Genomic DNA, 14,190 nt, shown 5'->3' on the forward strand with positions numbered 1-14,190 from the left:
TTTTGGAACAGAAATGAAATTAAAATCGAAAATTTTGTTTGTGTGACGTCGTCAGTGATAATAAGGGAGCGCATTTGCGTGCATAAATATCATAAAATTCCCTCTTGCATAATCATTGGTTATTAATGTATGATTTAGAATTTGAGATAAGACAAAAAATTGTTTAATAATTGATAATTTTCTTTGATAAAATTCCAATTAAAATTATATATTAAGTTTCTATTGCTAAATTTTTTAAAAAGCATCAGTTCTTTTAATCAATATATAATTAATTTTATATTAAAATTAATAAAGCTTTAATAATTAATAATTGGGTTATGCTTAGTACTCAATTATGTACTTAATATCATAAATTGTTAAAATTAAATTTAGTTGAATTGCTTTTGATTAAAAAAAAAATAACAATTTACTCTTTTAGCTCCTCTACTAAACTTCAAAGTCTTTTCAAGGCTTTGAATCTTTCGATTGAAATTAAAAATTGAACCATTTCCCCATGATGCACGGGATTGAGCTTTCTAATCGTAAATAAATTATATATCGTGAGTGAAAACAAACTTATCCACCTAAAATACGGGATGTTTGTCTTTGGCACAAGGATGAATTTTAAACCTTTTCCACACACACATTTTAATCCAAAGATAAATTACCCCAATGCACGTTATAACTAAAAAATTAATAAATTTCAACTGTCTCCTTAGTGCAGAAACCTTTATTTTTGTAACATGCAAGTTGGCAATTTTTTATCGAAAATTTAATGCAGGATTATATTTCATTATAAAAATAAAACCCAAATTAATCAGCTGGTGCGGGAAATAAAAAAAAATAACAAAATTAAATCCACGAAAATTAAAAATTTATTATCAAGACAAAATAGCTACATGATTGGAAAAAAAAATTAAAAATAAAATATAACAGAAAGAAAATAAAAAAATCGGACAATTTCTTATAATCCCCGCGTGAAAAAAACATGCTTTTGTTAGAGAGTTTAAATGACGTAATTTTCAGGAAGAAAGTGATTATTTTTAAAACATTAGCACCGAATTTAGTGACAAAATTCTAAAATATTTTTTCTTTTGAATATTTATGCACTTTTTCATAGAAAAAAAATGATTTAAAAATTATCGATCAAGCGAACCATTATACAATTAATACGCACTTTACCATCACTGACCGTTGTGTTTACCTTAAAAATTAGATTACAAATAATTGTTAAAGGCCTTAGTTACTTTAAAAAGAACAAAAAAACTATGTAAGGTTGGATTTTTTAAATCAACTTGCAGTAGAAAGAAAAAAATCCAATGGATGTGGATTTACAGGAATTAAAATAACTATATAACAATTATTTATGATCTAGGGGGAAGTGGGGGGTGAGGGTATGTAAATTTAGTGTCTACAGTTCCTGTCCTTAAACCAAGTCTTAATCGTATCGTTGAACGTGGTTCAGTCTTATCATTTTTTTTTGCTTATGCTGTCGCGAATGGCGCATCTTAAAAGTAATTACAGACCATCTTACTGATTATATTTATTATAATTTTAATACAATTTTTTTTCTTTTGATAAAATTATAAATTTTTGAAGTTTTTTCTCTTTACCTTGTTTCCTTTTTTTTTACTCTTACTCTTTTTTTTAACCTTTTCTGCTCATTCAATATTTATAATCAATATTTAACCTTGTTTTCTTCTCTGAAAATTTACTTATTAGATAATATTCATTAGACATCTCTTTGTTGTTCCTTATGTGGGGGCGGGGAGGGGGAGTGGGGGGGTGTCCATGCGATGCAAAGTCGCGCGGGGATTGTTCCAGGATGTGGGTGCAAATGGGGGCATCTCAATGTACAGGATTACAAATCATGGAGAGGCCGGAGTTGGAGGGGGGATGCAAAAGTGCGCAGGATGTCTTAAGCATTGTATTTGGGAGCCCGCAGATGGGGTGGCTGGTAGGGAGTTTGTGCGATGCCCTGCTTTTTCGTGTCGTAAGTGGTGCGGATGGGTCCGTATGAGGAGCTCTGATCCGTACCGTAGTTCCCAAAGGCATTGTAGCCACCACCACCTCCACCGCCACCTGTACCGTAGCCCGTGTAGTCAACTGCTTGTCCACCGGTGGGATCTGGTGGTGTGGGTGCAGAGCCACCCTGTGGCCAGGAGTTGTAGTTCCAACTGCTTCCGGAATTAGCATTGTGAGCCCCTGTTTGGGCATACATGTCATACCCGCCGGAATAGCCACCACCGTATGGTTGATTCGGCGTCGGTCCAGCTGAGTAATTGGCACCCCATTGTTGTTGTTGGGGTGGACCCTGTGGTGGTGGTGGAGCACCCCAACCCTGATACGACTGTGGTCCCGATGGGGCACCATAGTTATAGCCGCCGTAGTTTTGTTGCTGCGGTGGTCCACCCCAGCCTTGTTGTTGATACTGTATACCACCGGGATGGGACATGGGATGCCCACCACCCATTTGGCCATTTGTGGGGCCCATGTGGCGTGGTCCACCACGCTCACCGCGTCCTCCAAAGCCACCGTCCCGCGGCTCGGCTTTCTTAACCTCTACCTGTTTACCATTGAGGTTGACATAGTGCTTCTGTGTCACGCGCTCCACAGACGCCTCATCCTCGAAGGAGAGAAAACCAAAGCCGCGGCTTTTCTTGCGCTCCTGATCATACATAATCACCACCTCCATCACCTTCCCGTAGCGTCCAAAGAATGTACGCAGATCTGTCTCAGTGGCATTTGCTGGAAGACCACCCAGGAAAACTTTGGGGTATCCACCGCCCTTCTGCGGCTTCGACATGTAGCGCGGATTGCATGGCTTGGGGTCTATTGTGCGCCCATCGAGCTCATGCGGTCCATTCTGGAGTGCAATGTCAACATTGGCTGGGTCCGCGAAGGTCACAAAGCCAAATCCACGCGATCGCCCGGTCTCATTGTTCTTCATCACCACACAGTCCACAACCTCGCCGAAGCGCGTGAAGTAATTTTGTAAATTTTCCTGCGTCGTTTCCCACGAAAGGCCGCCAACAAACAACTTTCCACGCTCATCGTTATAATCCTCATTTGCCATCTTCCTGCTCACTGCTAAACCCCTTTTGAGACACTAAACACCACGGAAAAGAGATAAAAACACCCTCGTGAGCGTACTTGCCCGGCAAAATGCCCAAATGGCTTTTTTTCGCACACCACACACAAATTTAGCGTAATGGAGGCCAAAATATCACCCCGAATGCCCCGTCTTTGTTTCCCAATTTACAGTGTTTTTAACCACTCCCTTCACCTACCTATGTTGTTTCCTTAATTATTATAACACACAGAAATGTACTCACACAAAATACTTAACTATTTCCTTATACTAAACAGATATTTATTGAGTTTTGGCGTCACGCTTGCCCATGTACGTCAAAATTTGAACTGTCACCCGCCATAAAGGAGACCCGCATTAGTTTGCAAAAAGCACCGCCAATAGTTTGTATGGAAAATGAGGACGCTGCTTGCGAATGAGGAGGTAAAATTTTTTCATAGCACCGAGTCCTACCCCTAATTACCCTCTCAGTGGCTAGCAGTGACCTCATCCTCCGTAAGAACTAATGGTGGTGATTTCTGTAAGTTATACAAGTTCATACATACATATTTTTCATTGGAGGTAATTCTTTATCTTCTTTATTATTTATACAGCAGTGTTACGTAGAACAGCTTTCGTGATTCCCATATTTTTACTGAAGAAAATGTTACTTTCATGAAAATGTGCTTTGTTATTATTTGTTAATGTAAAGTAATTTGAGGGATTCTTTTAAATATTTTTTCCTTATTTCTCATTGAAAAACAAGGCTACCAACAAACAAAATTGCATGCAGTGCCCTCTATCTATCTCTTGCTGCATTTTATTCGCGCCAAAATTTAAATTACACGCTTTTAGCACTATTATGGATATTTATTTTTAGGAAAAAAAAAATATAATCAATTTATGATCAAACTGAGGAAATCAAATTGCTTTTTCCTGAAAACCTCTGAAAGTTTATCAAGACCTGAAATTCCTGCGAGCACAAATTTCAGAGAAATAAAAAGATAAACGAAAAAGTTTATTTAATAGATAGACAATCAAAAGAAGAAAAAAAATAACAATTAATTGTTCTTTCTTTTAGATTGTGGGTATTTAATTTATTCAGCAAAGTGTTCAAATGCATTTTATGTTTGTTTGAAAGTTTTCCCTCCATTGTGCTCCAAATGCGCTCTCTTTTTATTTAAACTCTTACAATTTCCTGTTCTTCTGTATGGCTCAATGAAGCGTCCTTTAGAATGTCTTGACAGGAGATGAAGGAAAAATCGATGGGAGGAAAATTGGAGGAAGAAAAGTACTCTTCGGGCACAATGGGTAAAGGGGTGCGAAAGATGGGGGAGAAAAAAAAAACGGAAGACGCAGCATCCGTCCACAACACTCTAAATCGCAAAGAAATTCAAGAGAAGTGGACAGGAGCTGCAAAATGATAACTTCTGCAGCAGATATTTTCCCACGGAGTGATAAATGGGATGCAAAGCGCGGCAGTAGTGGGTGCAATTATTAAGCAATTGCAATTAATTTGGCGTCTCGTTGAAAAAGCCGCTTCGTGTTGGAATAGTTTTGCGTGCAGACACGATGGCATATCCGCAGCTAGAATTTAAATTTAATTTACTATGTTGTGAAATGATAGTCCTTCTACCCCTACACACCATGATAACATCTCATTTTCTCTGCTTTTTTCTGTACTTGAAAAGTCACGGTAATTTTTTTTCCAACATTATTTTTCATTTTACTTAAAGCCCTTTATTAATTAATTTTAACATTAATAATAATAATAATAATAATAATAACAAGAAGCAATACTTTCATGAGAAATTAATTATGATTAATTCATTAATTTGCTCAATATGTTCAATTCAATCAATAAAGCACAAAAAGCACAAAAGCTTTAAAATGAAAATAAACGTAAAATTTGTAACAATTAAGAAAGAGTTATAGGCTCATTGGAATTTAATGTGCCAAAGTAACATTTTCCACGAAAAGTTTTTCTTTTCAAATTCCTATTCTTCGACTCTGATTAAGTTTTAAATGAGTGAAATGTGCAGTGAAATATTTTTTTTCAAAGTCTTTCAACCCTCATTGTTTCAAAAAAAAGTTCGCGTGCAGAAGGGTGGAGAACACGAGTGCACCATAAACTAACCACATCCGAATTCCACAAAGCGTATCGAACTCCAAGTTTGCGGAAAAGTCTGGTGGTAGAGTGGCCCCCAGAAGTACCCAGAAGTTTTATCCGTCCTGAAATCTTGTGGTGACGGAATCAATGCTGAATGTTCTATGTGGACTAACTTTTGTCCTTGGCTAAAAATAAAATAAAACCATCACAATGCGTGCAACCTCTTCTTAAAAAATTGATTTTCCAACTAAAAAGTTGTTGAATAACTTTTGTAGCAAATGAAAGTGCTATCGATTTGAGGGATTTGTGAATATAACTATTTTTAAAGCTTTCATGGGCAATATATGTACTAAAATGCGTTTCTTTTACTCAAGCACTGAAAGAGGAGCAATAAAGTTTTTTCTATTTGATCCTTTGTGATTGAGAGTACAGGCTGCTTCTATTGATGTTTCAATTTAGAATAGACATAAAGTTTGTCCAAAAGCTGGTGAACTAATAGAGTTCCAGCATTGAGAAACTTTTTCTCTGTACTCTGAGGATTAAATACTCGTAACATCGGAAAATCCAAAGCTTTAAGCCCTCATATGTTATATATACACTTACCTTTTGTCATTGATACTATTGAGAAGCTTCAAAAAAGCTACCCCTTCATGAAGGTATATGTGAAGGATGAAATCATAAAAAATTCGAATTTAAGAACTTATTCTCTCATTTTTATTTAATATATTAATCTTTCAGGATAAATGATATTTATTCAGAATAATTAATGCTACAATTCTGTAAAGAATTTTAACTAAGGACTCCATTCTCTCGCAATCAATTATAATATATACATTATAATTAACGAATTACAGAAATGGAATTTCGGTTATTAAATCTATCAAAGAAAAGCAAAATAATTAAAATGAAATTTTTATTAATTGAAATGTAATATTTCAAAAATTTATATTTTACTTCAAAGGAAATTTCTGTCTTTCTGCAGAACATCTCGAAGAATTCTTAAAATTATATGTAGGTATACATAATTTCGCATTTTGATTAAAATATTCCTCCATGCTTTTCCATTTTCCTTTCAACTCTTTATTAGCACTTTCAGGGGCAGTATCACTTCTCCATTTGAATGAAAGGGAACGTTTTGTGAGGAATTTATGCAAACAGTGTGTAATTAAATTTAATTTCAAATAATATACATTACATAACAATTGATGGAAAGCTCTGTGTGGGGGAAGGGGGTGGTTTCAATGAAACATTTTGTGCTAGATTTGGTCTGTGATGCTATTATAGTGCTTAACATTTTGTAGCACTAAAACTCAAATTAATCCCTTGTGGAATTGTATGTAGAACATTTTACAAATCATTGAAGCATGTACAGGTGCTCAGGTGTTTAGGGCTTGTTCAGTAAGTTTTCATAAAATTTTCAAACACCTCATAATTAAATATCAGCAATGCTACAAATGTAACTATATAGGCTGCATTCCTAATTTTTGGCCAACACCAAACCGATGAGTGCCATGCTGGCTCATAAAATGTGCATCAAGTGTTGTAGAACCCGCAGAATAATTTATATTTGGCAATGCAATTTTCACTGCAAAATCCCCGTCTCTCCACTAAATTTCCTCAAATGCTACGCGAATAAAACCATTAAAATAAAAGCTCTAGATGGAGTGCAATTCACATAGTAGAGAGATAGATGACTTTTGCAGAATTATTCGCTATTTTAATTCGGTGTTTAAATCTGCCACAGAAGTGAATTTATTCAAATGAGAAATTAAAATTAACCAACTTATACGATTAAGTAATTTGATGGTTTGCGGAATTTGGGAAAGGGAATTCCCAAAATTCTATTTTCATTCTTAATTGGAAATGCTGCGTCAGAATTTGGGGTCTTTATGAGTGTTCAGTATTTTAAATACATGAAAATTGTTTTGCAAACAATAAAATGCCTTTTAATGGTATAAAAGTAGCAATTAGAAAACAAATAAAGCTACATAACAAATAATATTAAAATTAAATCTTTTTCGTAAATTCACGACGCGTGGCAAATGGAAATCCTTCTTTTTTTCAAATCGCATAACTTTACAAATCAAATATTTTGATGGAAATCAAATTGAAAACTTTTCAGACTTTCCAGATGGTACAGCGATATTGATTCAGCGAAAGTGTGAAATAAGTGTGTAGGTATTAGCGAAAATATTTACTTTGACATCGATTTACACTGAATATATTGAAAAGTTGAGCATTTCGGGGAGGGGAATAAAAATGCGTAGAGATTTTCACGATATCCGGTAAAGTATTAAAATTGAATCTCATACAATTTTCAGAATATAAATCCAGAGCATTTAGATGGGGATTGCAGCACATTTGTTAATTATAAATATAAGCCAAGCTATGTATATAAATAATTTAATATTGTGGGTATTATAAGATTTCTGAATAAATCAGTGTGATATGCGACATCAATTAAATACTTTAAATCTCCCCCCAATTTAATCAATCAGCTTGCATTATTCCTGGACGCTTTCACCCGTCAAAATGTAATTGGATTTTCCATTTTCCGTCTCAGTGGATGAAACAGTTCGAAAAGCTGAGATTTAAATCTTCATAGAGGGGACAAAAATTTATAATACCACGAACCATGGGACAATTTTTTTTTGTTTGGAGAGTCTGGTGTGGGAGAAATTAAGCCTGTGGTATATTCAACCTCATGATATACTTTTTGTCTCGATTTTATGGGAGATAATTAAATAATTTTCCACGAGTTGGGATTTAAAAGCAAATGATTCATGAAAGCTATGAGCGATGAGGTTTTTTTTGCTCATTTAGAAAATATTTCTTATCCCTTTTCCCTTTTATTTCCACGATAAGAATACTGAGAAATGAATTGAAAGAAACAAGGCGATTAATGAGATGAGGTGTAAGGAGTTGAAGCTTCTCATGAAAATAATACGTTCTGATTTAATTGTACCCCAATTTATTTTCTTCAAATTCAGTGCCCGCTTCTGAGAAATTACAAAATATTGTTTTTCAATGGAAGCGGAACATTAAAGTGATTAAAGTTTTTAAGCCTTGGAATTTATTGTATTAATCCTTTAGTATACCACGTCAATTTAATAAATATTTTATTACTTCTCAGAAAGTGAAATTACTTTAAAGTTTACACAAGCTTTCATAAAACTGATAACCTACAGTTTTTATTTGTTGACATCAACTAAATGAAAAGATTGTAAAATGCAGTAAAAGCTCTTGAATCATAAATTTGAGTGAAAGTTTTTAATTAAATTTTCTTGAGATATATGTATTTATTTGTGTAATCCTTAAGGTTATATCTTGTGTAAATATAATATGAGTCTCAAACTAAAATTTAAAGACCACAATCACGCATTTCTACCCAAGGAATGTATTTCCTTCTAAAAGTTTGTCTGCTTTGCATATAAATTTCCTTTGAAACTAATATTGCAAATTGGGCGAGACACTCCCATTGACTTTGTATGTTTTTCCGTGTGATTGACTCGGTATATTTTGCCAGATTCTCTTTTAGTAAGGAATCTTGGCAATATATTGGGGGAGGTGGCGGACTATCGAAATGCCAATAGTTTATGCAGCTGAGGCAGAAAGGTCCCAACTATTATGGAAATATGGATCAAAGGGTTACCCAAATGGGCGTATAGAAGACATTTTGGGAATAGAAGATCATAATTTATGAATCATTGGCTTTCACTCGCTTCAGATGGTACCGAGACTTCTACATTTTTTTTTACACAGTCGTTGGAATACATTATAGCTAAAAGGGGTTGAAAGACACCTCCGGGGGACTAAATGAAAACGAGAAGAAATAAAATTATATAGCTATGATGAGAGTGAAAAGGTGTGAATTAATACATATACTGAAATGGTAGAAAAAGTTTTCTGGGAAATTGTTCAGTTCATTATGTGAGAAATTGCAGATGAACATCACTCAATTTCCAGATGATTTACTAAACAGGTACACTCCCTGCATTGAAATGCCTTGAGACACAGTGTACAACTTCTTCAGCTATAAGATAGAAATTCACGTTGAAGAAGCATTTTGTGTTGCATATTTCATAACACATCACATGCTGTCTGTGTAAAATGTTACTTCGTAAAATTGGTATCATACATTGTAAGGGAATTCATGAAATTTCAAAAGTATTGCGGAGGCATAGACTTTCACAAGGAGTTATGTAGAATTGATTTAAATGAGCATATTTCCATGAAAGACTCCTATTTGTTTTACACCCTTTTAGTCTCAAATTCTTGCTTAAATCTTTGTACATTTATTTTGACCCATTTCGAACAAATGTCGCCGAGGAATTCGATTATTTATTCCGTTTATTTTCATGAGAAATTTGCAATATACTTATAAAATATTTGAATTATTTATTTTGATGCTTTATTTAAATGCATTATATAAATAGCATAAATACTTAAAAACAATTGATCTAAATTTTCTAAAACTGCTTATTGTTAAATCATAATGTTAATGTTTGGCTAGTATTTTATGTTGGCAAATCCTCGTGTACACAACCTACTACAAAACTAAATGAATGTCACAATGGTGCTGCTTGCTGACTGCCTGTTTGATTTATGGTGACCACTTCTATGATATCTATGAGCATAGGAGTGATGTTTAACCCACGCAATATTCATATGCAATTCATCATAAACGTACATATTCCATTCAAGCTTTTTTTGTTACGTTACGAGAAACTCGTAAGCAAAACTTTCATTCCATTCAGCATTTGAATCTCGTATTTTTTTGGGATAACAAATGCTCTAGGGCAAACCACCTACATATCTTCTCGTTTCAAATCTATCATCCTGGGACAGGATTGCTAAAGTTCCCCATTTTAATATGAAAGAGACCAATATATTTTGGCCAATCTTTGATTTTCCTTCTTATTACAATGATAGTTAGTATTCTACATAAATGTTAGAATATCAATATATTTTTTATGGTTGGAAAATTATTTGATCTAAATTTTTTTTCTTGTATTTTACACATTAAAAAATGTATTAGAAGTTAAGAATAGTTCAAGAATTCTTTTTTTTTTACAAAATTATAAATAAGTAAATTAATTAAATTGTAACACATACCATTGAAAATGTGGGATAGCAAATAATGCAACCCAGACATGAAATGACTTTATCACTCACTCGTTCCTTTCTTGATGTGAAATTTCCACCCCAGCAAGAAATTTAGCACAAATGATAGTCACTTATGAAACTATTAGGACACACAATGGCTCCATTTGAATTGACGGTATGTCCTTAGAGAATATATACTCCTTTCATTTATCGCCTCCCTCACAGTGCTCGATGGTTATATAAAATTTTTCAATTACGTTTAAGGGTTGCCCATGAAAAAAGGGAGCCCCCTGTTTTTTTTATTTAAAGAAGTCTTTCGTGTGGCAATATTTGCGCCAACATAGACGTACCTACTTTTGAAGGTATAATAAAAAAAATTCTACATGCATGCATTGCATAAACCAGTGCTATGTGATTAAATTATCTTCTCAGTGACTAAAGGGCAAGGTAAATAAATTTAATTTGGATTCTGCAAGGCACTTTTACTCTCCTGTTTATTTTTAAAAGTCAAACATTTAATCAGGAAATTGTCATCATTAATCTCCAAGGAAAAGAGTCAAACATGCTTTTATTTATCTACATTAAATGTTTGTGAATTACAAATTTTCTGCAAGAGAATAAACTATATACCTGCATACATTACGTACTAGGTATTGGTGAAGTCTTAAGGGTTGATTACTGATGTTTGAAAAACTACATTGATTTTCGTATAGATAAGTTCAACAGAAAAAGGTAGATAAAATAAAAATGCCGAGGGCTTAAAAAGTTTTCTCACAGAAACTTTCGATGCTTTTCGTTGTGTTTGCCAAAGTGGTTTCCCACAAAATAACTTTCAGTAAACGTATGTTGTTCAACTGAATATAAAATGTAGCTATCTCTCCACATGTAATATAAATGGATACCCACAGAAATCAATTAAGAGGATAGTTTTCTGTGCCAATGGGTTTTGATAGTTTTTTAGGGACATCGTGTGACACGGGAAAAGAGTCCAATCCGCAGGATTTAATGAAATTGTGCCGGAGGAGAGATGAAACTGCGGCAATTTCTCATTCTGTCAACTAACGTCTATGGAAAATCCTTCATGCTGAAACCATTAAGATGATATTACTTGATGATAAATTCCATGGTTGTTGAGCGTCGCACAAAAGTATTACGCCGCAGAAGAAACCCTTTTTTTTTGCATAAACAAACCTTTTCATAATACGTAAATTCGAATTTAAAATAAACTCGCTGAATTGATTCTCCTTGTCGCATCACTATAATCTTTTGACAAACATCTAACTCTACAGGGCAATTTTGCTATGCAAATAATTTACCTAGAATTGTGAGAGCCTCAAGTGTATGGAGGGTGTAATATAAACTTGAAAACAGAACCTTACGTGAAAGCTTTTTCCATCTTGGGGAAGTTTTAACTTTTGGCAGTGTGGAAAAGTTCTGCAAACTCAATTATGGGAATCAATACTTATACCCCAGCTATACATATAATGCGGTATTACAAAACTTTTCATTAAATTCACACTCGCGAAAATTTCATTTATCATCCTTCGGGAGTCTTCTCTGCCCATACATATGTCGCCGAACATACACACAAAAGCTTATTATGTACAATGAAAAACTTTGAAATGTTCGTTTTTTTTTAACACCACTCAAGAGAAAACTCAATCTCACCTGTCTCACTTGATGGATTCGGTTTTTGTTGGGGGTTTGGAAAAAAAATTGTCCGGAAATCGAAGTTCCGCACAGCATTCCTTCTTACTAATCAATACGATTTTCGTGTTACAGGATAAAGAGAGGAAATGGAAGTGTGCGAAAGTGAGTTAATTTGCTAAAGCTCTCTCCGCGGCATGTAGCTAAAATTTAATAGGAAAAGAAAATGCAGGCAACTCTGTAAATTGTAGTCATTCCATCGCATGTGCTTAAAGTCAAAAACATTTTGGAAGGAAAACACTTCAAGATTTATGATTCACGCCCCCGTGACACTCAGTGGGATGCTTTTTATGCTGCCAACATACCGAAGAGTCATTGTCATAACGTATTTTTCACGAAACTTTATGCACAAGATGGTGAAAGGTCGTCTCATTTTGTGTTAGAAAAAGCACTAAAAAAGGAGGAAGGATTCCCCAAAGTTACACATCTCTGGCGCCAAAACTAATTACTTGGGAATTCATCGTGAAACAAAATGGATAGGCCAAATTGGAAGGGCGCGTTGTTCTAAATTTCTTGCGATTTTCCCAAACACCAAAGTTTGAATGAAATTTCAAGCTTCAAATGTTTGCCTAATTGAATTTTTTTTGTGATTTGCAAAGCCCTTCCGTGGCACATTCCGCTCTCGTTTAGACATTGTTGAACTTTCACCATAAAAGGGGCCGATAACAATATAAATTGATTTTGCTACAATTTGTTATTTATTGGAAGTACAATGAGTGTTGTGCTTTGTTAAAGCATACCTCTTCAAAAGAAAATGCCTATAGGAATTGCAATAATTTTTTTTTAGTTTCATTGGTTTCATTAAATCATGAAATATGTACGTATATAAAAACAAGTATTAGTAATATTAATATATAGAATTCCTGGTTTCTCCATTGTGTATCATACAATGTGGTAAGATGAATTGAAGCATATTAAATTAACTTTACTTGCTTCAATGAGCTTTGTAGCACTTAAATTAATCAAAGAAATTACAATACGCTAAATTCTTGGAACTTTATAAGGCCTTCCGAAAATTCAAATCGTTTCCTTATCTCTTCTCTGGTGGTTCTGCTATACATACTTAAAACATGGAAGTACTTGTAAATGATACAATGGAAGAATAGTAGGTATAATGTTTGCATAAAAACAGAATAAAAGCTCTAAAATAAGTAGTATACTATTATGAAAGAGACTCATCCGCAGGGATTACGATTTGGGAGTAATATTTTTCGTTGTAAAATTCAGAGATAGTCTATGTACTACTCACAGAAGGTCCTTTTCTCTGCTAGCTCGTCTTCGGTGAGAGCCATTTGTAGAAGGATATAATCTATGGGTGGTCGTCAGTGCAAACAGTGGATAGAGTTCCATGTCAACATGCAAAAATGATTTGCCTGTCTCGTGTTAAGGTTATTGTGTCATTTCGTCTCGACGCTGGGGTGTGCTTCAGTAGTCTAAATACTCTCTAATAGCTATGTCACATAAGCTTCCTTTTGAGTGGAGCTTTTGCAGGGTTATATTGGGAGGATGAGAAATGTGTGAAATTAAATATTTTCCCCTTAGTAACGAAATGAGAAGAAGACTTTATCGTTTATTTTTTTTAACATTTAAGACTCTTCAACTTTTGGTATTTCCACGAAACACCTACGTGTGTCAAAAAGCTCTCTTTTGTGCATTCTATTATGTACGTACATACAAAAAAATATGAACTTCATGAAAAGCTTAACAGAACAAACAATAAGAGATTTTCTCGAATCTTCCAGAGTTTGTTTTGCTAAGGTATTTCAATAAAGTCGACATAGACCAATTGTATCCATTAGATTTAATACAGTGTGAAGGATATAAATAATGCCCCTCTTGGGTTATTTTCAGTGTGATACCAGATAAAACTTTTATCTCAATACAACATTACTCTGGCTGAGTGGCTTTCTTGCCTGCCAATTTTGTAGGGAAACCTTTCTACTGCCTGGGGTAAAAGGAAATCAATTGAGGATGGTTGAAAATATTTCAAGTTCAAGGACGGCAAACATGTCGATTCTTTCATGGGAAATTATTTGAGAATCTCCACCCAAAAGAAGATTGATTGCTCTTTGATTTCGACTCCTAATTCCCACGAAAATGTCTGGGAGGATTTGTGTAAAGATATCAAAATGAATGATTTCCAAATCATTTCCCATCACTTCTTTTCCAAGCTTCTGCAGAAGCATGTCTTACAAACTCTTGATCAATATTTTAGATT

At 34.3% G+C, this 14,190-nt stretch overlaps 1 protein-coding gene across 2 annotated transcripts; it reads right to left on the reverse strand.

Moving 5' to 3' along the window:
- Positions 1-1,502: 1,502 nt before the first annotated feature.
- On the reverse strand, positions 1,503-3,456 carry LOC129786178 (heterogeneous nuclear ribonucleoprotein 27C-like). Of its 2 annotated transcripts, none has more exons than XM_055821030.1 (2): positions 3,270-3,456; positions 1,503-3,088 (listed from the first exon to the last, which is right to left on the reverse strand). In XM_055821030.1, exon 2 carries the CDS (start codon positions 3,053-3,055, stop codon positions 1,898-1,900), a length of 1,158 nt encoding a protein of 385 aa, XP_055677005.1. In that variant the 5' UTR covers positions 3,056-3,088; positions 3,270-3,456; the 3' UTR covers positions 1,503-1,897. The 2 variants fall into 2 exon arrangements, with proteins under 2 accessions (XP_055677005.1, XP_055677012.1); XM_055821037.1 differs by having other exon boundaries at positions 3,315-3,424.
- Positions 3,457-14,190: the final 10,734 nt, after the last annotated feature.

Source organism: Lutzomyia longipalpis, chromosome 1 (genome assembly GCF_024334085.1).
Source record: "Lutzomyia longipalpis isolate SR_M1_2022 chromosome 1, ASM2433408v1".
NCBI lineage: Eukaryota > Metazoa > Arthropoda > Insecta > Diptera > Psychodidae > Lutzomyia > Lutzomyia longipalpis.